At 40.1% G+C, this 23,392-nt stretch overlaps 1 protein-coding gene across 7 annotated transcripts in view; it reads left to right on the top strand.

Moving 5' to 3' along the window:
- Positions 1–23,392, top strand: part of CPLANE1 (ciliogenesis and planar polarity effector complex subunit 1) — a 58,194-nt gene that overhangs the window by 18,066 nt on the left and 16,736 nt on the right. For 5 of the 7 annotated variants that reach the window (XM_082241722.1, XM_082241720.1, XM_082241719.1 and 2 more), the window contains exons 17-39: positions 70–298; positions 1,049–1,188; positions 2,199–2,416; positions 2,688–2,852; positions 4,755–4,893; positions 5,936–6,045; positions 6,885–7,046; positions 7,197–7,305; positions 7,550–7,868; positions 8,735–9,653; positions 11,701–11,852; positions 11,970–12,127; positions 13,289–13,365; positions 13,931–14,013; positions 14,873–14,953; positions 15,807–15,987; positions 16,992–17,282; positions 17,396–18,124; positions 18,732–18,901; positions 20,004–20,118; positions 21,116–21,196; positions 22,435–22,486; positions 23,056–23,154. In XM_082241722.1, coding sequence (XP_082097848.1) covers positions 70–298; positions 1,049–1,188; positions 2,199–2,416; positions 2,688–2,852; positions 4,755–4,893; positions 5,936–6,045; positions 6,885–7,046; positions 7,197–7,305; positions 7,550–7,868; positions 8,735–9,653; positions 11,701–11,852; positions 11,970–12,127; positions 13,289–13,365; positions 13,931–14,013; positions 14,873–14,953; positions 15,807–15,987; positions 16,992–17,282; positions 17,396–18,124; positions 18,732–18,901; positions 20,004–20,118; positions 21,116–21,196; positions 22,435–22,486; positions 23,056–23,154 — 4,779 coding nt within the window. The remainder of the gene's footprint in view (positions 1–69; positions 299–1,048; positions 1,189–2,198; positions 2,417–2,687; positions 2,853–4,754; positions 4,894–5,935; positions 6,046–6,884; positions 7,047–7,196; positions 7,306–7,549; positions 7,869–8,734; positions 9,654–11,700; positions 11,853–11,969; positions 12,128–13,288; positions 13,366–13,930; positions 14,014–14,872; positions 14,954–15,806; positions 15,988–16,991; positions 17,283–17,395; positions 18,125–18,731; positions 18,902–20,003; positions 20,119–21,115; positions 21,197–22,434; positions 22,487–23,055; positions 23,155–23,392) is intronic. The other 2 variants (XM_082241717.1, XM_082241718.1) reach the window with 2 other exon arrangements.

Genomic DNA, 23,392 nt, shown 5'->3' with positions numbered 1-23,392 from the left:
GAAATCATACAGGAATCAATTAACAACAAAGCAAACATAGATAACTAATAAGCTTCCTTTGTATCTTAGACAGGTGTCTTCGTATTGTTCCACTGCAGCACTCCATAGTCACCAATGCAGTTAGGGACCATGGTCTCTCGTGCGTCTGGACAGTTGAATATGCTCTTGATTTGTTGCTTGTTGGTGGACTAATTCCGGAAGCTGTGTGGCTAGCCCATAAACTTGGAGACTGGAAAATGGCTGTTTCAGTTGGGGTGGCTTATCAACTGTATTGTCAAAGTAGCAGTGGCTTCCCAATGTAAGTTGTGTGTGTATAAATTACAGAACTGCATGCTGCAGTGTTATTTTGTTGTTTATCATGTTATGGACATATAATATCTACTATTTACAATAAAATTAACTGAATGGCTTTGTATCTATCTTTTAATATTCCTATTTTTGTAAAAGAAAAAAAGATGACATTGGCTTGTGTTGGTGATTTGGACAATAGTAGTTTGGAAAAAGATTTGCTCCTTTGACTCCTGCCCTCAACCTCATTCTTTCACATAGAGATAAGGAGGCCTCTGCAAGGAGTGCAGTATGTTACCATAAAGCACCAATGCTGCAGCAAGCAAAGGCTCCAGCAGCTCAGTCAGCTGCTTGTGGCTGGAAAGGTGGTGGTGGAATGATTAGGACAGATAATTTACATCTATTAACTGAAATGGATTTTGTATGGGGACTGATTTGTAAATCCGAGGACTGTCCCCAGGAAACAGGGATGTCTGGTAACCTTATTGTAACATCAGTTGAGCAAAGCAGTCGTTAGCCCTCTGGTCACCAATTATGAAGTATCTGTGTCCACCATTTGAAAGTATCAAAAATACCAAGTGGGAAAGAACTAGTCCTAAAGCCCTTCAGATCATTACACAATATAGATGTCCTCTGTGCCTGTCAAACCTTTTGAATTGTCACAGTACTTCCATAGATCCCATATATGACTGCACAAATATGTCATTCAGAAAGCAACAGTTAGAGACAAATTAATCTCTTTTTCTTGATTCACTCTCAGGTCACAAAAAGTAGAATTCTGCATGCCATTGCACTTGACTCCAACACAAATCTTTCAAGAAAAATTACAATCTTTTTTGGGCAAGCCAATCAACAGTGAAACATCAAATGAAGGAGACCCCAAATGCAAACAGTTCACAGGTGTGCAATTTATACATCTGAGTTCATTTTCTTGAAGTTGTTTTTTAACACATTTGTGGAAATGCTATGATTTCATGCAAATATCCATCCTTTTCCATGATCAGGGAATGACCATAGATGCTAGGACAGAGATGCTAATGTGAATGCCATTTGTTTAATTATCTATTCAGAGTTTCTGCATGTCCATGTTATTCCTTTCCACCCTTCTGCATTTTTTATATGAACTATGATTCAATTCACATTGAGATGGGAGATCTGTGTTTGGACTGTAGTATGTCAGTCTTCATGTGGGACTCGCGTAGCTTTATGGGAGAAAGGCTCTAGCCTAGCCAATAAAATTATATGAAGTAGCCTCTACTTGTAAAGTTTTTTCACCTCAATAGGTTGCAGTATAGTAAATCTGTGAGCAATGTGCAATCTCTGAGTATGTGCAATGTACCATGCACATACTCAGAGATTGCCTCATGCATGCATATAGAACTTTGCAAGATAGCAGTAGGCCTGGGCAATATATTGATGGCATGGTGCCCACAGTCTTGAAAGAAGCAATACTCTGTCCACTCATTGAAAAGCCAGCCCTGGACCCAGTGAAATGCAGCAGCTGTCATCAACATGCTAACACTCCATTGTGAAATAAGGTGGTGGAGAGGGTCATGGTAGAGCATCTATCTACAGATGTTTCTAGAGGAAGCGAATTGTCTAGAATAGATCCATTTCATTCTGGGTTCAGGCTCAGATCTGGAACTGAATCATCATTGGTTGCCCTGAGGAATTCATCAGGAGAGAGACGAGACAGGAGGAGTGTGACTGTCTCTTCTACCTGAGCTTTTGATACCATTAACCACAGTATCCTGCTGGAGCAGAGATTAGTATTAGCAATCTGCTCTTTGAGCCCATGGTGGTTATGTTTTAGGGTCCCATAGAGCACTATCCCCCCAGTGTTATTCAGCATTGATTGGAAGCGTTATTAATGCATTTGCTTTATTACTTCCTCTGCTGTCTGTCTTTAGATCCTATTGAAGAGGAAGATGTAAATGTAATTTTTAGCTCAATAGAAGAAATACTGAAAGCAGCTGTTATGGCAGAAACAGACATACTGTCAGAGACATTTCAACTTTTGGTGGACTCTGCCAAGGACCTGAGCAGAAAGTTTTGTGGTTTGGTGCCTGATGGCTTATATCTTCCTGCACCACCCTTATACTGTCCTCAACCATCATTTCATGGTGAAGTAAGTATATTTGGAAGCCATTTGATTCTTCTATTTTGTCCACACTTGACCTGAATTAGATGTTTCTTTTGCTTTTGGATTTTGAAACCATCCTGCATTTGGGGGGGGGGTGATTTGGGGGGGAGCCCATTAAGTTTTTCTTAGAATTCCAGCCATAAATATAGAAAAAGGGTTAGGGTGGAGATAATTGAGTGGATAAACTGCATTGCACTTGTCATTTTCATTGTTCATTGCCATACCTTTTATTCCCTTTTAATTTTGCAATATTTAGGAAGAACACATCGATTTGGTATTAAGAATGGAGAGAGTTTGTCGGCAGAAGGTGTCTGGAGTTGTTCAGCGAATTCTTCTCCTTTTTCGGGCAGCTCACTGTTCTTTCCCTGCTGCTCAGTGGTATATTGTGCAGCTGAAACGGGCACGGAAAATAATGCAAAAGGTATACTGATGAAATTGCTTTAAACTTTTCTTATAACTGATAATTAACTTTTGTAAGCTGCTAAGTATGGTTGTGATTTTTTATTGATTTTATTGTTTTATCTTTTTGTAAACCACTTTACGTGGTGAATAAATTTTATGAAATAAATATAAGTTGGGATCTATAAAATGCACCTCAAGTGTCAATAGCCAGGGTAAAGCGGCGCAGATTTAGCATTTGATGGGAGGTGTATAATGAAATGCCAGATGCACCTCTGGGAGGAGTGAGTTCCACAGCTTAGGGACCTATCCTGGGCTGCCAGCCCTCAAGCCTCTGAGGGTCGAGAAAGTACCAAGTAGGCCCCCTCTGCCAATCTCGGCACTCAAGAGGGTCTGTAGGGAGAGAGGCAAGACTTTCAGATATTTGGGGCTTTGAATCTTGGTTGGAAAGGGGGGACATGTTATAAAAAGGAGAATTCCTGGTTGCCTAGATCCAGGTTTGGGGCAAGAACTCTTTGGTGTGAGAACCCCAGCAAAGATTTAAAAATAAAATATGCAACAAAGTAAAGCATGTAATTATAGACTGTTGGACCTTTAAAATATCCCCTTCTAGGTTGTTTCCAAAGTTCCTCTCTTTCCTTAGCTTAGAAAGAGACCACACATTTGGTAAGTTAAATATGGCTTATAATGGAACCTTGGGTTGCAAACGTGATCCGTGCAGGAGGCACGTTTGCAACCTGTAGCGACGTGTCTGTGCACGCACGTGACGCGATTCAGTGCTTCTGCGCACATGCGTGACGTGATTCAGTGCTTCTGCGCATGCACGAGCACTGAAACCCAGAAGTAACCTGTTCCGGTATTTCCGGGTTTGGCGCGGTCCGTACCCAAAAACACGCAAACCGCAGCGTTCGCAACCCGAGGTATGACTATACTTGCAATTTCTTCAAAGGTCAGATTCATGTGCTTTTCCATATAGCATTCAGAAAACACAGGCAGTAAAATAGATTCAAAAGTGATGAATGTTTCTAAAATATTTGCATAGAAACACAAAGATGGTTTTGTAGAAAGCCATGCAGTCTAAGCTTGCAGCAACCAGCCCAGACCAATTTACATGTCAGAGTTCACATGGTAGAATGATAGGGGAACAAAAAGCTTGATAAACCTTGATAACTTTTCCTCCCAAGGTATGGGGGAGTGACTTAACTAATCCTGGCAGGACAGCATACTCTTCATGCATTACCTCTTCATTCACTAATTAAATGTAAGCAAGTTGGTAATATGAGGCTGATTATCTCATAAACCCCTTCCCAGGCAAATATAACAATTGCATGTAAATTAATGGACCACCCAGAATCGCATCTTGACGAGAAAGTTCTTGAAACTCTCCTAGTAGGGGCTTGGTGAGAATGTCGGCTTTCATTTCTTTGGTTTGACAGTGTGCCAATTCAACAAGTTCATCTTATATCACCTGACTCACATAGTGGTATATCATCCTAATAATGTGTTTAGTTCTTGCATGAAACTTCTTGCTCTGAGATAATTTCGAATAGCTTTGGATGTGCTCCATCAATCAGACAGGTTTCTCCCCAAACAACCCAAAGTCCATAGTCTGTTGGTCAGTCCAGACCAGTTTTTTGCATGCCTCTGTTGCAGCTATGTACTCTGACTGTGGAAGAAAAAGCTACAGTAAACAATACCATTTTCAAACATAAAGAGAAAGCCACCTGTTGATTTGTAATCCTTTAAGTCTCTGGCCTAGTCAGCATCCATGTAACCTAGATGAAAATGCTTCTTCAGGGACATGTAACACTGTCCAGACATCCCAGAAATGAGAACTTGGGACACATAACACCTCTGTCTTCTCAGGAACACTTGTTTATCTAAATTGTTCTCTTGTAACCTTTGCTTTTTTTCACACTTTCAGATTCGCAAGAAAGGTGCTCTTCCCTCATTAAGTGCTCTTCCAGAAAGTTTGCTTAATTATTCTAAATGTCATACGGTGTTCTTAAGGCCTACATCTTCTGGTGATCATGGACTTGACAGTGTTTCATGTAAAACTATAGGTTTGTATCTAGAGAAAAGTGCACAGATGCTGTAAATTGTTGAAACGGAGTAAAAGGTCAAGTTGGAGTGGCAATGCCTATTCACAATGGTCCTTTTGAAACACCCACTCTGCGTTCTGAAGGTATTTGTCTACTAGTCTAGCCAATGAGCCTAGAAAATAGCAAAGACCCTTTGTTCCAACTCCTTGTCATTTTACTGATCACTTACTGTGAAAGCTACCTTTGTTCTCCTAAGACTTGAAAATGATGTACTAAATATAATATTTGACCTGTTGTTGAAAAGAGTATAAAAACAAAGAGTCAGATTTTCAGCTCCAGTTCTTTTCATGTTGACTTTCAATCAGTAGACAGGTCTGTCTACTAGAAGTACTTTAAGGGTGTCTTCATCAAAGTTAGAAGGAACCTCTTGCTAAGCACAGCCAGTTCAGTCCCCATACGTAAAGAATCATTTTTTCTTTGGGAGCTTTTATGTCATGAAACAGTGCTGAACAGAAGTTCATGAAGCTTCCTGCAGACATCTAAAGTGAATGTAGTCTGATCAATGTGAATTTTGCAGAAAAACATTTGGATTTCCTCTCCCCTGATGAAATGCCACCTGACACAAAATTGTATTCCAACATGAATGCACCATTATAAACTATAGGAGTTTGTAGGCTACTTTAATTTACCCCAAATCTGGGAATGCGGTCAGATTTATTTAAGAACCTGGAAGGTGCAATGGACCACTTTATCACCCAAATCATTGTTTCCCTTTTATGTACTAATCCTGTCTTTCCCCCCCAGGAAAGTCTAGCAAATATTACTTGCCCATAGGATGGGGAATATACTTAAAAATTAGTATTTCCAATTGAAGCTTATTGACAAAACATGCTGCTACAAGAGTCTGTGAGCAAAGATCATTTTTTAAGACCAACATTTTTTTAGATACTGCCACTTATAAGTTAATGATTTTTAGTGAAAATGTTGATACTTTCTATTTATTTTACAACATTCTTGTTCTCTTTCTTGATCAAAACTTTATCTCTCTGGCTTCCTCTGACAGCATGCTTTAGAGAACTATGCGCATTGTGTTGGATGTTTCATGTTCGTGAAAGATTATCTGACAGTTGCAGACGGTACCAAACTGCAAGAGAGAATTTGGAAAATCAGAAGGTAAGATTAATAGCATAGAACTTTAACATCATAGGCAACTATACTGTCATAGTTCCATTGCTCTTAAATGGCCATCTTATAAATGACATGTTTGTGCTAAAAAAAAAGCAACAGCCAGGACTGAGACTCAGAATATAGATACAATGCAGACGTCTTAGTTTTAGCCCAGATCCACCCCACTCACTTGTAAAACAGGTGTATGTGTCCAGTTTTAAAAGCCAAAGCAGAGTTTGTAGCAGTGCTGAACTCTTTCCATAGCCTGCACTCTCAGGCATACTTAGGAAGTTGCCTTACGCTGAGTGAAACCAGTAGTCCATCTAGCTCACTATTGTCAGTAGTCTCTTACAATCCTACCTGGAGATGCTGAGGATTGAACCTAGCACCTTCTGCATTCAAAGTAGATGTTATTCCCCTGAGCTATAGCCCTTCCTCTAAATTTTCTGAGTGGGGGGGGGGGCGGCATAGAAGCAGCAGAACTGAAGACAGTTTCCAAGTCTTCAGACATGTCCTCTGTTTACCCGGGGCTTGCCAGGTGAGAAGCTGCACACATCTCTCAAGGACCCAAAAGAAACAGAGAACATGTTCATGTATCTTCCAGTTGAACTTGCTTCTAGTGTTGAGTATCATCTGGGGGAAAATGTGGAGGAAGGGAAGCTTGTGGAGGGGGAGAGTTTAGTTTTCCTAACCCGTGCTCTCCTTTTTGCTCCTAAAGTTGGGACTTGAACCCAATTCCACATTTTATATGTTACTGGGACATACCGAGGTTTAAACAAACAGGTCTGCTGCCATCACAGGTAGTTTGAGACTTTTACACCTATTGCTTTGTGTTATTTCTTTAGGAATGTAAGACAACTGAATTTGACGCCTGTATAGTTGAACACTCTTTCAGTGCGTTGGAGTGGGCTTGCCGAATGCTCCCTTTTGCTAGGTTCATGAATGTTGAAGAACTTGTACAGGATATCATTTTAAGCCTTACTGGAGAATTGCCACCAACCAAAAAGGTAATATTACCTAGATCAGAAATTATAGGGGATTACAGAGTTTAGCTTCCTTTATTAATATTTTCTTTTTTGTGCTTGTTGTTGTGTGTAGATCTTCCAGAACCTATGTTAAGTAGCTTAAAATTATCTTGACATTGTTCTTTTGTACAGGTGGCAGAAATTTTGGTGAAAGCATTTCCAAACCCTGATGATGTAAGAGTCCCATTAAGAGATAAATATAATGCTCTGCACCAGCGACTTAGACACTGCGTAGTCAAAGGTACCATTAGTGGTGATGAAGAAAACAAAGTGGACAACTAACTTATCCGCATTTTTCTTAAAAAACAACAACACAAAGCAAACCAAAAAACCACCCCTTCCTTGGAAAGTGGTGGAATGTTCAAAGGGTGGAAATGTTCAAAGGGTCATATGTTATTTGAAAGGCATTTTGTATGTATTTGTTTACATATACTGTAGTCTCTGTAGAAAAAGCATAGTAACAAATCTCATGTCTCTTTGATTAGGTCCCAACAATGAAGAAATAATGTCTGTTGTAATACAGGCTTCGCACAAAGTGAATATGAAAACATTAAAGCGTGTGATAAGGAACATAGGACCCCATCAAAGAAGCATCTGGGAGCCACCAGAAGAGGAGACACAAGATCCTGAAGCTTATTGCTATGATAGATTTTCTTTGGGAACTAGTCTAAGCAGAAGCACAATTTCAGATCTGGGAAACTCTCAGGTTTATAGTGATGCTGAAACAGCAGACTCAATCTCAGAAGCTTTGCTGATGGAAGAAACAAGAAGGCACATTTCTTCTCAGATGCAAGAACATCACAAGTATGAGTTTATGATACTGCTGAATATAGTTCATTTCACCTTCCAGCCCTTCATAGCCAGTTAATACTTGGGCAGTCGAGAAAAGTCCAATGTAACTGCTCCACATGGTTAATTGGAAATAAGCTGCACTGTATTCAGTGGAGTGTATTCCCAGGTAGGGGTGCATTGGATAGTAACAAGCAATTCTGCTTCTGTAGTTCCATCAGTGTGGGAACTACATGGAAACTTAGCAGAGTAGTAGTAGTAACTATTATTATTATTATTATTATTATTATTAATTTTATTTGTAGCCTGCCCAACATTGTGTGAGTCTACTGTCAGCCTCCATTGATTGAAAAATGTTGTTTCCCTACCAGAAAGACATTTAAAAAATGTTATGAAATGATCATATTAAGGTATAACTAATAATCCTTTCAGTTTCAGTTAACAATTGTGATTCCATACGGTGTTGACATTAGTTTGATAGCTATACAGTGGTACCTCTAGTTACAAACTTAATTCGTTCCAGAGGTCCGTTCTTAACCTTAAACCGTTCTTAATCTGAGTTACCACTTTATCTAATGGGGTCTGCCACGGCTGGCGCGCAATTTCTGTTCTTGGCCTGAGATAAAGTTCTTAACCCGAGGTACTAATTCTGGGTTAGTGGAGTCTGTAACCCGAAGTGTTTGTAACCTGAGGTATTTGTAACCTGAAGTACCACTATAATTGGTGCAGGACTATTTTCATCTGGTATTCTAATAATAGTGTAAGGATTTCTAACGCAGAACCTGTGGCTACCAGGTTGGTGGCCCTCGTGTTTTTCAAGAAAAAGAGGTCATTTGTTAGTTGATTGCCCTTTCTAATCTGTTTGTTGTGATTTCTTGTAGAGAAGTGTCCACCTGTGCAGGAGAATTGACTGGATACGATAGAAGTACTGAAAAGCTAAAAGACTTAAATGTAGAAGGGAAAAGTATTATAAACGAGAACTGCAAAGACTTAACCAATCAGCATGTTTTGCCTCTAGTCGGTGAATGGGAATTTGAACGTGATGATGACGAATACGTTAAGTTTTTAGATCTCTTTTTAACATACATGCTTGAAAGAGATCTGATCAATCATAAAAACTCTGTGATTCCTTTTCTGAGGAGCTTTTCCACACTCCTTAGGGAACATGAACTCAACTCTTTCCTTTTTGATGTTCATACAACTCTGAAACGTCGACAGATCAGAAATAAAGGCCAACAAGTTTTTATGGCTGGTTCTTGCTACGCTCCTGTTTTTGATCCCAGTGCTGCTAATCTGGATCCTTTGTGTGATGATAAGAAAAAGGTTTCTAATAAACCAACTGTGCTTGAGACTTCTGTTTGTGACTCAGTGATGAGACTCACTGCAAGAAGAGGATTATTTGGTCTAAGCCAGCAATCAATTTATGGTGCACGAGATTCCTGTAAAGAAAAAACTCTGGCGCCTGTATTCACTCAGCGTTTGTCTGAACAAACTTCTTCCCCCCAAACAGCTCCTGTTCATAGATATATCTACAAAGCAGTTCAGGTAACCGATATTCTACAAAGAACAGAACCAACTCCAGACATGAACTTTAAATTTAATAACGTAGCTCGCTTGCTTGAATGGATGATCAGATGGTCTGATAGAAGGCTGCTTTATGATCCCATCTCCACAGAGCCATTTCAGGAATGCCAGCCAATGATGCATGTAAAAACAACTGCATCTGCCATACTTACATCGTTGTGGCTTTTAGAGCAAAATTTCTCCAATGAATCCCAAAATCAAAACATCCATCTTTGGGTAAGTAAGAGAAATTAAACCCACCAGGTTTGGTTGCTAGCTAATATGCATCAGTGTACAAATAAAATCTGGATACAGAAAGACCACAAATTTAGAGTGGACATTTCCTAGCTCCAAATACTTGCCTTGGAAATATTTGCGCACTCTATTTTATTTTAAATGTAACTTCTCCCAAATGTAAGAATCTCCCAAATGTAAGAATCTCATTAATAATATCCATTGTGAGCAACAATGTATACAGTCACTCAGACTTCTCTCCAACTTTTTGTATGTATTAAGGGGGGGAAACACTTTCTAAGCTGTAGTGTAGTTGGGGGGCTTTAATTTATTATTTGTTCACACTTTCTTGGGAGTAAACAACAGTGAACTCAGTTGGACTCATTTCTGTGTCGGGGTGGGGGATGAATTTAGAAAATGTGACTCATGAAGCAGACTCATCAGACTTGCATTTCCTAGACTGATGTACGAATCGGACATGGGTCATTTTCAGAATCCACACTCCTACCAGATCCCACAATGAGCTGACTTCTAATTGTCCAGTCGGCAACCACTTGGAGCAACTAGTGCACACAGTTCTTGCGATGTGTTGGAAATATGGGTACAATTCCCCACCCCCCAGGAGTGGTAGAAAATTATGATGTGCTAAGCTGTCTGTACAGTGTTCTTGTATGTTCCCAGTTGCATGTATTAAGCCCTGTTCCATCTTGAGAGAGTAGCACAAGGCAACACATGCTGACTGAACATCAGAAAGAACTTTCTGACAGTAAGAGCCATTAGAAAGTGGAACAGGACCCCCTTCGGAAGGTGATGGACTCTCCTTCCTTGGATGTTTTGAAGCAGAGGTTGTGTGGTCATCTCTCATGGATGCTGTAGTTGAGATTCCTGCATTGCAGGAGGTTGGACTAACTATTAATTCTAGGATTCTAGAATTGTTTATAAAAAAGGAAAGCAGCGTCACCAACAGGGAACATGAAAATACTATAATGTTCAGCTGTATCTTTAGGAGACAAAGTGGATAATCACATATTTCATGAGAGACATATTTTAGGTGAATGCACTGTAGATAGGTCTTCCTCAGTGTTGAAATATAATTCAAAATGCTTACAGCAAATGCTGTCATACTTTCTTTGTTGTTGATTGTATAACATGCTTTTATGCTGGCTGAGTGTTTAGAATGTGAAGTAACTGCCTATAGTGCCGTTGCTAGGAGATCACAGACATTCCATAAACATACAAGTTCTTTCTGTGATGCACTTTGACTGCCTTGAAGACCTGAGTGAGAAATACTAGGGCTATGGTATTTATGTAATTAAAGTTTTGACATGTAATATTTCTAATGTATCTAAATACAGTGGTACCTCGCAAGACGAAAAACGCGCAAGACGAAAAACACGCAAGACGAAAGAGCTTTCCGTTTTTTGAGTCGTTCCGCAACACGAATTTCCCTATGGGCTTGCTTCGCAAGACGAAACGTCTTGCGAGTTTGTTTCCTTTTTCTTAAAACCGCTAAGCCGTTAATAGCCGCTAAGCCGAATAGCCGTGCTTCGCAAGACGAAAAAACTGCAAGACGAAGAGACTCGCGGAACGGATTAATTTTGTCTTGCGAGGCACCACTGTACCATACTATATGAACAATTTGGCATTGAACTCATTGCTTTGCATGTAATTTGAGAAGTTTAATAATAATTAAGTAGAGCAAAGCCTTGTATAAAGAACAAGTTTGATACGCTTAAGATGCTCGCAGGAACAAATTTGGCATGGGAGGGACATCAACTTCAAACTCTATCTAGATCTAGTAGCATATAGCAAGTTGTACTCCACTGTTAATGCCACAGAGGGGAATCTATATCAGAAGTCCACATCCAGTTCTGTGGATCCAAATTGGTTGCATGCTCACCATTCTCCTTAGGCAGGCAGATCTTCATTGCTAGATAAAGGCATTAATATATAGAGAGAGATTGTGGGGCATTGCTGGTGATGAAACATTATTGCTAGTCATGTATTTACATAGAAATTATATGTGTGTTCTGTTTTGTTTTGTGTTTAGAAACGACACAAACAGTATGCAAGTACTTCAGCTATTAGAACCAAACTAGAGAAAGACATCAGTGTGGATACAGGCTATTCTCCATCAGTTGGGACTCCAGTTGGTATCCAAGATGGACATGCCTTTGGCGAACCTTTTGAAAGTCTTTCAGGGTAATAATTGTTCAGACTCATGTAAGAGCTTAGAATGTCAGGAGCTGGAGCATGATGCTAAGAAAGGCTGTCTACAGTCTGAAGTCTTCAGTTCTTGCAATCTTTTCCCATGTATAGGACCTTACATGAAAAGCAGTCTGAGAAGAAAGAAATTAATTTCAAGGATCATCCTTTGACACGTGGTGTGGAGATTGAAGAAGGAAATCGTGTCAAACTTCTGACAGAAGAAATAGGGGGATACATATCAAATGAAGATGTGACATCTGAAAATGAAGGTTAGTTAAATTTGAATTAATTAAAATAATTCTTTCTTTTTAATGCAGGTGGCGCTGTGGTCTAAACCACTGAGCCTTCTTGGACTTGCCGATTGAAAGGTCGGCGGTTCAAATCCCCACAACGGGGTGAGCTCCGTTGCTCTGTCCCAGCTCCTGTCAACCTAGCAGTTCAAAAGCATGTCAAAGTGCAAGTAGATAAATAGGTACCACTCCAGCGGGAAGGTAAACGGCGTTTCCGTGCACTGTTCTGGTTTTGCCAGAAGCGGCTTAGTCATACTGGCCACATGACCCCGAAAAACTGTCTGTGGACAAACATCGGCCCCCTCGGCCAGTAAAGCGAGATGAGCGCCGCAACCCCAGAGTCGTTCGCAACTGAACTGTCAGGGGTCCTTTACCTTTTAATTCTACAGATATCCACATACATAATATTACGTTGCTATTTTACACAAATTTTAATACAATGCCTTCCTGTAACAAAGACCTATATATCTGCTTAAACTAGTAAAACTGCTAGAATAACACAAAAGCCTACTGTTTCTCCAGAATTCATACTCTAATATTCAGCCTCTAGCTATGCTTTTTATCTATAGTTAAAGCCTAAGCCAGTTGCTTACAAATAGTGGCTCTCACAGCACTTTCAGGAGGTCCCTGCAACCATTATGAAAATATAAAACGTGGCTGAGAGCAATTGGAGGCACATATTGTTCATATGTCAGTTAAAAGGAAGTGGAGTGAAGGAAAATAAAGGGCAGAGGAAGCCCTTGGCAGTTTCTAGTAAATGGTAGTGGGGGGTTAGTGTCTTTTTCAGAACGATATGCCCCTGCTCCCAGTATATCACTGTACAGTAGGTTTGAGGGGAAGGCTTGGGAGAGCTGGAAGGAAAATAGGAAGTGCTCTTTATTCCTTCCCCACTCCTGAAACACCCTGTCCCACAAGCAGCCAAAACAGTACTACCAGGTTCCTGCTCCAGGCCTAAGAAGAGTACTCTTCTTAGGATATTTTGTAGCAGGTCCCACTGGCCTTGAAATATACACACTTTTAAGGGATAATCCGTTGATAATCTGCATGGAGCAGGGGTGTTTACAGCTGGGAAGGGATGGCAATAGACTGGATTGTTCCCATAGTGATTTAGTTTCTCTTTATGTGCCTTTTATTTTAAAGAGCATGAAGATCCATTTGCAGTTTCAAAGAGCCCTACCATTTCTGTCAGCATTAAATCGGTACAACGAAAGAAAGAGGCAAGTTACCACAGCAATGAGTAAAATATATTCACTTGAACGTGCACATTCTCTTATGGTTGCCAGAGGTCTCTAAGCAGGTTGCATTGCATGCCCTAAAGCTTGCAAACAAATAATACCTAAACTTCAAAGTCTTTGCTCTTTTTCTGCCTGTTGAGGCTCAGTCTGTGTCCTGTGTCAGCTCAGAGCACATCCTCCTTGGGATCTTCATCTTACCTTCTGTTTTCTCTCTCTCTCTCCTGAGTTTTACCTGGATATTTTCCATTTAATCGTATAAAACCAAAAAGCTCATTTTTTACCTCAGCAGCTCCTCCTTTTCCCACTCCACCCCCACCATCTTTTTCTGCTCCTTCTGGGTCTTGAAGCAGGTCTTAAGAATTTCCCCACCACTAGTAACAAAGAAAACCAGACACATTTCTAGTGCTGGGGACTCATCAGTGGAAGCCGTAAGGATCCAAGCAGTCACCATTGGACTGTATAGATTTAAATAAGATGTTTCTGTAAGGCAATTACATGCTGCCATGCTCAAATGCACTTAAAAGCCTTTTTTTTTTTTTAATTACAGCAGCCGTCTGTATCAGATGTTGAATATCCACAAGAAGATCCATTGACGGAAACATTGGAGGAAAAATTTACCAAGCTGGATAAGTGAGAGAAATCATATCCTTAATTTAAAATAAAATAAAATTGTGCTTTAACTCTATTCTAGTTTAAGGGAAGTTTAGATACCTGACATTAAATTCATCATCAAAGAAAAGGATGTACTACTTAAAAGAGCAGTTTAGTTTTATCAGACTCCTGCAGATTTACATGAATCTAAACTAAACTTTTTTGAAAACACAACCTAGCACAAAAATTATTGGAAGGGTGCTCAAAAGCCTTTTTGCTTTGGTATCTTGGCCATTGGTCACTTCCTTGTTTGCAACGGCCCCAGTCCAAAAAAATCCAGTTAATTTGTACAAATAACTGTATCTCGTGGAGATTCCCTTCCCTCCTCTTCCGCTTCCTCTGATTTTATTAGAACTTTCAGTAATTCTATTTCCTGGGACACCATATTGTGTCACTTTTCCTCAGATGTTGCGGTGAAAGTTGCAGTCCTTCTGCTTGTGCAAGGACTTCCGCTCTGCCAACAGAACTTCCTCTCCCTGTGTCTCTCCCAAAATTGTCTTCAGAGCTTTGGCAGTGGAGTGGGTGGCAACCTAGAAGAGAATTAGGGAGGTCACAGAGGGAAAAGATGGAGGAGAAATTCAGTGGCACTAGTCTGAACAGAACTACTTCATTTGATCCAACAAAGCAGGCCAGCTTTTATGAGTATATGACATAATTCAGACATTCCACCGCCACTTGAATATGTGGGGCCAGCAAGCACCCTCTGAATTGGCCGCTTGTGTTTTAAGTAGGATCAAAGGAATAAAGAAGTATAACTTCTCTTAAAATAATTGACATGCATTCAAATCAAGATACCTAATGTGATGAAAAAATCCTGATATATTTTTTCTCTCTACAGTATTTACCATGCAAAATGCGAGACAACTCCCAATAACACTCCATACTCATTTTGCCCTGAAATGAAGTCAGAAACTACTAGGTAAAAGAAACTAAGAAGCTCTTTTTAAATATTAGGCATAGCATAAGGTCATCTGTCACCTTAATCTCTAATAACACTTTTGGCCATTTCATGTGAAAAGTTGAAGTTATAATTAAAGATACGTTGGCTGCTTCATAAGTTTTGCAACCCATTGTCTGATACTGCATACAGGTAATGGCTGAGCAGTTCAGTTTACTTTTGAGCCTGGATTCATAAGGGTTCAGTCAGATAACCTGCTTTTCAATGTCAGTGGCACTCAAGGCAGGGGATTGAGTCTACCAGTCCACACATTCTAAACAGGAACTATCTGCTTGATTTTAGGTTGGTAGATGTTTAAGGAACTGCTAGGTATTCTAGAAGTACTACTAATACTAAATTCCAAATTGAACTCCATTTCCTTGTGTCAATATTCATTTAACATCTCATGTCTTACCAGCATTAAGGATCAAGTATCTTAAGTACAGCCTACTTTTTCTTTTTCACAGTGGTTGATTAAAGTAGCAATTTTGTAGATAATATGCTTTAAAGAAAAAGCTATTGGCCATTTTGAGCCTATAAAAGACAGCATGGTATTGTATATTTATAAGCACATTTCTAATTGTTAATGAGAAAAATCACTAAAAATATTTTCTAGTCTACTGTGTTAAGTATGCAAATGACAAGCTGTCAGACAAAACAAAACTCTTAGCCACATCTTTATATTCCTATAAATGGCCATAGTTACTGTCTCCAGCAGTAGAAAGATTTGGGGGCAAACACTATATCAGATTAGGAGTATTTATGTGAAGTGATCAGAATCTAGGTATTTTACAAGTTAGTTTGTCTCAGGTATATTTCCCCTCTGCTTTTGCAGCGTACAGCTTGCGGTCTCAGATGAACAGGCTTCTTTCACTGCAGTGTCAAGTGTTCTTCCAAGTAGTCCTCTTGTTCCAAAGAACGAAGAAGTTAACACTACTTTACCGACGGAACAACCACCAAACGTTTCAGATGCTGTTAGGCAAATGATGCAAGATGAAATGTTTAAATTGGTTCAGGTAAAAAATATTCATTATGAAAAAGTGCTCCAGAGCCTGCTAGAATTTTTCTGGGAGACATGTCTGAAACACTTATAGCAGAAGAAGTTCCTTGTTTGTTTGTGTACATTTCACTAATTCATCATGTTGTTCCTCAAAGGGGGTTACATATGGTACTCAGGCAGCTTCTGGGACAGACACAGATGGGGGTTCAAATATTCGCCTCCCCACATATTTGTTTGATGCAGGGAGGGGGACTGTGGCTACTGTCCTTGCAATACTTGCCTGTGCTTTTTTGCATGAATCCTATGGGATCAGGGTTCCCTGTAGGCACTTTCAGCTTTATGCACATAGGAACTTCTTTCCAATGCTCTGCTGAATGTTAAGAGGTTGGGTTAGAGCTGGTGGCAGCCCACTTGGGAGTGGGGCGAATGGGTACACTCCACACTTTAAGTACAGTCAAACCTCGGCTCCTGAGGTTTTGGAATGTTTCGGCTCCTGAACGCCAAAAGCCCGGAAGTAAATGCTCTGGTTTTCGAACGTTTTTCAGAAGCTGAACATCCGATGGGGCTTCCGCTTGAGTGCAAGAAGCTCTTGCAACCAATCGGAAGTGGCGCCTCAGTTGTTGAATGTTTTGGAAGCTGAACGGGCATCCGGAACGGATTGCGTTTGACAACTGAGGTTTAACTATGCACATGAAGGAGGCGTTTCTGAGCAGTGTGGGAGTCTGATGTGACTTGAGATGATCCGTTGAGCAAGACTGTGTACTGTTTCATTTATTATATATTGGTGAAAATTCTGCATCTACAATAAAGTACTTGCAATAATTGCGCAGGACAAAACTGTGCTTGTGAAATATGATGTTCCTGAGCAGAATGCTTGGTATTATTCAGCTAGTATTATTTCACTAAAATATAGACACTTTTGCATTCCTAGATAACCTCACTTTGCTGAGTCAGTGCAGTAGAATAAGAATATTATGAAGTCGTGGGTTTTTTTAGTCATGATTTCGGTTTATATTCTAGCTGCAGCAGATCAACTTTATGAGCCTCATGCAAGTAGTAGGATCATCATTTGCCAACTTGCCAAATATGTCACAGCAGATGCAGCAGTCACAGTCCTTTCAGTTGGGAAGAAACCAGGCTTCAAACACTGGCGGCACTGATGTCAATAGGATTCCTCCAAAACTTGTAACCTATGACTTACCAGTAAAAGAGATGACAACTCTAGAAAACAGTAGTGATGTCACTAAGAAAAACACCAATTCCCAGGAGAAAAACAGCTTGCATTATCAAAGTCATAATGGAGATACTTCAGTAAGTAGAGAGTTGCACTTTTAAATGTAAATTTATAATTCATTTAGGGTCTCATCTATTACATTAAGTCAATGTCTGTTCACCTTGTGACAGTATATTTTTCTCTCCTTTAGAATCCACTGCACATCAGTGATTCTTCAAGCTTACCAGAGGGCCAGACCAATGGAACAAGCCAGATTCCACAATTTCAAAACTTGCTTCATCAGGTTCCAGCCAGACCATTACCTTTATTATCAGTTTCCCTAAATGCTGAGAAGATACCTAAGCTTATTCCAGTTTCAAAACCCTTAAATAATGCAAGTGGGCTTCCTTTGCTTAAACTTAAACCTGACTTTCAGTTCCAGCCGCTCAATATCTGCCCAATAAAAACCCCAAAAGTTTTCAATGGACCATTCCCAAAACAAAGAGAAGCCTGGGGTGTACCTCCTCCTCTGGTGAAGAGTCCTCAAGGTGTACAGATGCCAGAGTACAAAGGAACAACAGAACACCTAAATTTGAACAACTATGATCAGGCAGGCCATTGGTCAGAAGCTGTAAATAAGGGTCGTTCCAACCATGTTAATTTGGATGAATATGAGAAAAAAGAAAATATGGCGCCTTCACAACACCTTCATGCACATTTAAAGGCGGAGAAGCCACTGGTTGACAATGGGATTCCCTTGCATAAAACTTACCAAAATTTTGCACAGATTCCTTTGCTTTATCTGAAGCCCTACTCGCAATACAAGCATCCATCTGCTATGCCACCTGCGAAACTTTCAGAAAAGAACTTTGATTCCATAGACCCCTTTTCGCAGACAGGAATGCCATTGCTTTACACTAATTTACCTCCACTCACCAAGGTAATTGAGTCTATATAAGCATGCATAAAGATATCTTTTGAAAGTTTTTCTGTTTCGGTCAGCCTGTCTAGACACATGATTTGGTTATATCCACTCTGAAATTTGCTTCAGATGTTTTATATGTTTTGTTGTTTTTAGATGTTATGTTTTTTTATTTTCATTTGTATTTTTATTACTGAACTGTTTGCTGCTGGGCATCCTTTGGAGGATATCGACTTAAGAAATAACAAATATTTTAATTAAATAATTTAACCTTTCCTTTAAAACAGGGATGGGGAATTGGTGGCCCTCCAGATGTCGCTGACTTTGACTCCCATTATCCTTGAGCAGTGACCATGATGGCTGTGGCTGATGAGAGCTGGAATCCAGCAACACCTGGAGGGGCACAGATCTCCATCTCTGCTTTAAAAGATGTGCATAAGAATTAAGTACATCTTAATAAACATTACTGCTTCCTTTGATTGTTGTTTCCATTTACATTAGTGTGATTTGAATGTCTTTCAGTATTATCAGAGTCTGACCTCTTTTGCTTTTCAAAGTCATCATCCAATTTGGGAAAAATACATTATTCACATAATTATCAAATCCTGCTTTCTTTCCTAAACAGTTTCAAACACCAAAACTCATCCCACTTCAAACTCTCATTGCATTTGAGCAAAGCCGCCAGGTTGTCCAAGTCCCCCACATTGGGGTTAAAGACCATCCTGAAAAGATTCAGTTACTAAAAGCTAACTTTAAACCGCGTGAAGTGAGACAAGATATGAATAATAAAAAAAGGTAAGAACAAATAGTACTGATCATACCAATCTATCTAAATGTGATCATATCAGTTTGGGTGAACTTAATGTAAGAAAACTAAGTAACTATGGGCTGATAATAAATTACAAAACAAATATAATTTATCCCTTCTAGTTGTACTGGTTCAGAAACAGTGGTTTCTTCTGCCAAATCAGAGGCAAGATAGCAAGCTGACTTTAGTCTGGATTAGGATCCACAGAAACTTCATAAACTCTGGTTTGCTGTCTCTTGTTCCTTTCAGCCCACCAAGCTGAAACCATTCTTGTTTCTTTTGTTATTTTACATGTTTTGTTTTAAAGAAGACGGCTTTAGCCCCACAAGTTCCCTGCTTCTTTTAAGAAGTGTGGGAGTTGCCTCTGATCCCTAATGAGCCTGGAGAGGAACTACTCACGGTAATTCTATCAAATACTGAAACCTCCATAGGCATAATTCACTGTGCGAAATACCACGTGGAGAGGCAGGCAGGGTCTTGTGGTCCAGTGTCATGGTCATTTGAGTGTGTATAACTTGCCCATTTTTGCTTCCTTCTTTTAAACATGCTCTTGAGACACAAAATTAATTATTTGTTCTGGTCTTGAATGAAGTGGAGGTCTTCTCACGCTCATGTTGTCATGTGTAGTACCCTGCCCCAACAATTTGGTACCCTCAGGCAACTGCCAGGGCCCCAGCATCCCAGCAGGATCTACCAGCACAGGCACATGCCTTGGCCCTCCTCACACCAGTCCGTTGGATTTGGGAAACCATCTTTCAAAAATCTCCCACAATTCCCTGGGACACTGCACTCTGCAACCCTATGGGAACCTCCTTTTGTATCTCTCCTGTATCTCTGTTGTACTGTGGTATTAAGCAGTAAAAGTAAATAAAACAGCCACTTCCCAGCTGCCTGCTGCTGTTTTCAGATGAGTCCATTCTCAGGGAACACCTGGACATATAAAGAGGCTTGCCAGGTGGTATTTGTATTTTCTGCGAGTCCCTTGACACTAGTGCCATCCCTAGGTTGCTCAGTTGATGGACTTTGCAATTTGCCTAAATACAAGGAGAGAATTATCAGAATGTTGTTAAAATGCTAATGTAAAAATAGGCAGAGGAGGCGTGTCAAGAAACAGATCAAAGAGAAGCAAGAAAGGAAGAAAGCAACTGTGACTTTTCAACAAGATGGCTCCATTGTTTCAGCTGATATTGTAGAGCAAGCAAAGGTACAGTGATACAGCAATTCTGACTCGTAATTATATTGTTGACTGTATTATTTGCTTTAATGAGCACTTCCAAGCTGTTGGTATTCAGCAAGGGGGATTCAAACACATAGTGGGAGATTTAGATTTGCAGAATTGAAGTGCTCTTTTGCCCTAGTGCAACAAATCCACTATGAAAAGGCAACAGACTTTTTGTGACAGATGGGTAGCCGTGTTGGTCTGCCATAGTCAAAATAAAAAAATTCCTTCCTGTAGCACCTTAAAGACCAACTAAGTTAGTTCTTGGTATAAGCTTTCGTGTGCATGCACACTTCTTAAGATACACATCTTCAGATGTGTATCTGAAGAAGTGTGCATGCACACGAAAGCTTATACCAAGAACTAACTTAGTTGGTCTTTAAGGTGCTACAGGAAAGACTTTTTGTGGTTAGGGAAGTAACGAGAAAATTCACTGAAAAGTGTGGGCTGAATGAATTACTAACTTGAAGACCCTGTGAGGAAATCAAGTCCAAAGCTTATTGTCATATAACCTCCCTGCTAACAAATCAGCACAATTGCTCAGTAAATAGGTCTACCTAAGCTACCACCCCGGTGGGACGCGGGTGGCGCTGTGGGTAAAAGCCTCAGCGCCTAGGACTTGCCGATCGAAAGGTCGGCGGTTCGAATCCCTGCGGCGGGGTGCGCTCCCGTTGTTCGGTCCCAGCGCCTGCCAACCTAGCAGTTCGAAAGCACCCCCGGGTGCAAGTAGATAAATAGGTACCGCTTTATAGCGGGAAGGTAAACGGCGTTTCCGTGTGCTGCGCTGGTGCAGGCTCGCCAGAGCAGCGATGTCACGCTGGCCACGTGACCCGGAAGTGTCTCTGGACAGCGCTGGCCCCTGGCCTCTTGAGTGAGATGGGCGCACAACCCCAGAGTCTGTCAAGACTGGCCCGTACGGGCAGGGGTACCTTTACCTTTAAGCTACCACCCATGTGAACATGTCTGCATTTCTTTTCCTTAGGTTTCGTGTGACATTGTCATGCCAATAACAGCTCTGGAGCAGAGGAAGGGAGAACAAGAGATAGGTGCAGCCAGTGAAAAGGTTAACAACAACAACACAAAAAACTATACAGATTTAGTATAGAGTCTCATAGTGAGAAAAGAGCATCTAAATGCTGAGCAGAAATGACACTGATATGATAATAGGTCTGATCCTGGGCAGGGCAGAAAAGGAACCAAGGGTAGCGCTTCCAGAGCAAAGAAATTAATAATAATAATAATAATAATAATAATAATAATAATTATTATTATTTATACCCTGCCTATCTGGCTGGGTTTCCCCAGCCACTCTGGGCAGCTCCCAACAGAATATTAAAAACACAATCAAACATTAAAAACTTCCCTAAGCAGGGCTGCCTTCAGATGTCTTCTAAAAGTCAGATAGTTGTTTATTTCCTTGACATCTGATGGGAGGGCGTTCCACAGGGCAGGTGCCACTACCAAGAAGGTCCTATGCCTGGTTCCCTGTAACCTTAATTCTCGCAGGGAGGGAACTGCCAGAAGGCCCTCGGAGCTGGACCTCGGTGTCCGGGCTGAACGATGGGGGTGGAGACGCTCCTTCAGGTGTACTGGACCGAGGCCGTTTAGGGCTTTAAAGGTCAGCACCAACACTTTGAATTGTGCTTGGAAACATACTGGGAGCCAATGTAGGTCTTTCAGGACCGGTGTTATGTGGTCTCGGCAGCCACTCCCAGTCACCAGTCCAGCTGCCGCATTCTGGATTAGTTGTAGTTTCTGAGTCACCTTCAAAGGTAGCCCCACATGTTCCTGCCTATTCTGAGTAGGAGGCAAAGACAAACTTGGATGCTGACTTGTTAAAGTTAACTCTGGAGAAAGAAAAAGGGAAGGCTCAGCTGGGAAACCCAGCCAGATGGTCAGGGTATAAATAATAAAATTATTATTATTATACTCTGGCAGAACGATTATAAGACTTATTCTATGAAGTAAGCAATGTTAACATACATAATTTTTCAGTTGTGTATCTAGTAGATCTTCCAGACAGGATGGACTAATCAGAACAAAACCTATTTAATTTCCCTCCCTCACATGCTTCCTAGGTATATTTTAAAGCGATGATGGGAATCACAGAAGCAAATCAAATTTAAAATAATAATTTGTAAGAAAGTTATAGAAAACCATGTATGATCTCTTAATTAAAAGGAGTTGCACACTTATCTGTTTCTTATTTAAACATCCTGTATTGAAATAATATTAGTATCTTGAAATATGTTAGCAGAAGTTGAACCTATATGAATTTAATCATATTTATTCTTCTGCCAGGATAATCAAACAGAATTCAGCTATGACCTCAATGATGGTGGGTCCTTACTGAGTGAGTATTTCAACAAAACTGTTAAAAATGGAAGATCCAGTTATGACCTGTCCATTCTATTGAAATATGAGGTTGTATCCAACTAAGTCCTACTTGGAGTAGATCCACTGAAATGAATGTATTTAGTCATACCCGTTAATTTCTATTGGTCTGCTCTGAATAGAAGATGGAACACAATCCGTGGTATTTATCTTGAACGACAGTGATATTTAGCATGATCTAGTAGATACAAAGAACTTGTGGAATGAATTGTCAGTCATAACTTTACATGCATTCACTGCTTTTGTGGATTCATTTTGAAATAAATCACTATTTTCTGGCATCAGTTTCCTATCTGTAGAATTGTGATTATATTTATAATGGATATAAGAGCAGGATATAAGAGCAGGATTCACCTAACGTACCTACATATGCAAAAATGTTTCTCTAATCTTTATTAAATATAATTTTAGGTTTTCTTCATTTTTAATTGTACAGCTGAGACAATGAAATTAGCAAAAACTATTGAAATAGTTTTCTTCCCCTACTAATTTTGATGTGGATAGTAATTATGTATTCCTCCCTCTTAGACCCAGAGGCAGTTATTTCTTCAGCAGGACTACATTACTTAGCTTCTGTAAGAAAAAGAATTTCAGATCTTCAAGATGCCTCTACAAATACAGATCCTGGTAAAATAACCTGCAGGAAATTGTTATGTTGTTGTTGGTTTTTTAGCTTTTGCAGCTAAATTCCTTTCCTCTAAGTTAATTTATATTGGATTATCTCCTAGCAGCACAATCCTTTGCATGTCTACTCATAACTAAGTCACATTGAGTTCAGTGTGAGTTCTGGGTGTATTTAGGATTACAGCCTAAGAACTGTGAAAGAAATAGCAATCAATAATTTCTGCAGTGTTAAGCATTGTGT

Source organism: Podarcis vaucheri (assembly GCF_965113315.1).
Source record: "Podarcis vaucheri genome assembly, chromosome: 11".
Classification (NCBI taxonomy): domain Eukaryota; kingdom Metazoa; phylum Chordata; class Lepidosauria; order Squamata; family Lacertidae; genus Podarcis; species Podarcis vaucheri.
Note: the sequence above shows the minus strand (reverse complement) of the source record. Positions and strands in the feature narration are given on the sequence as shown.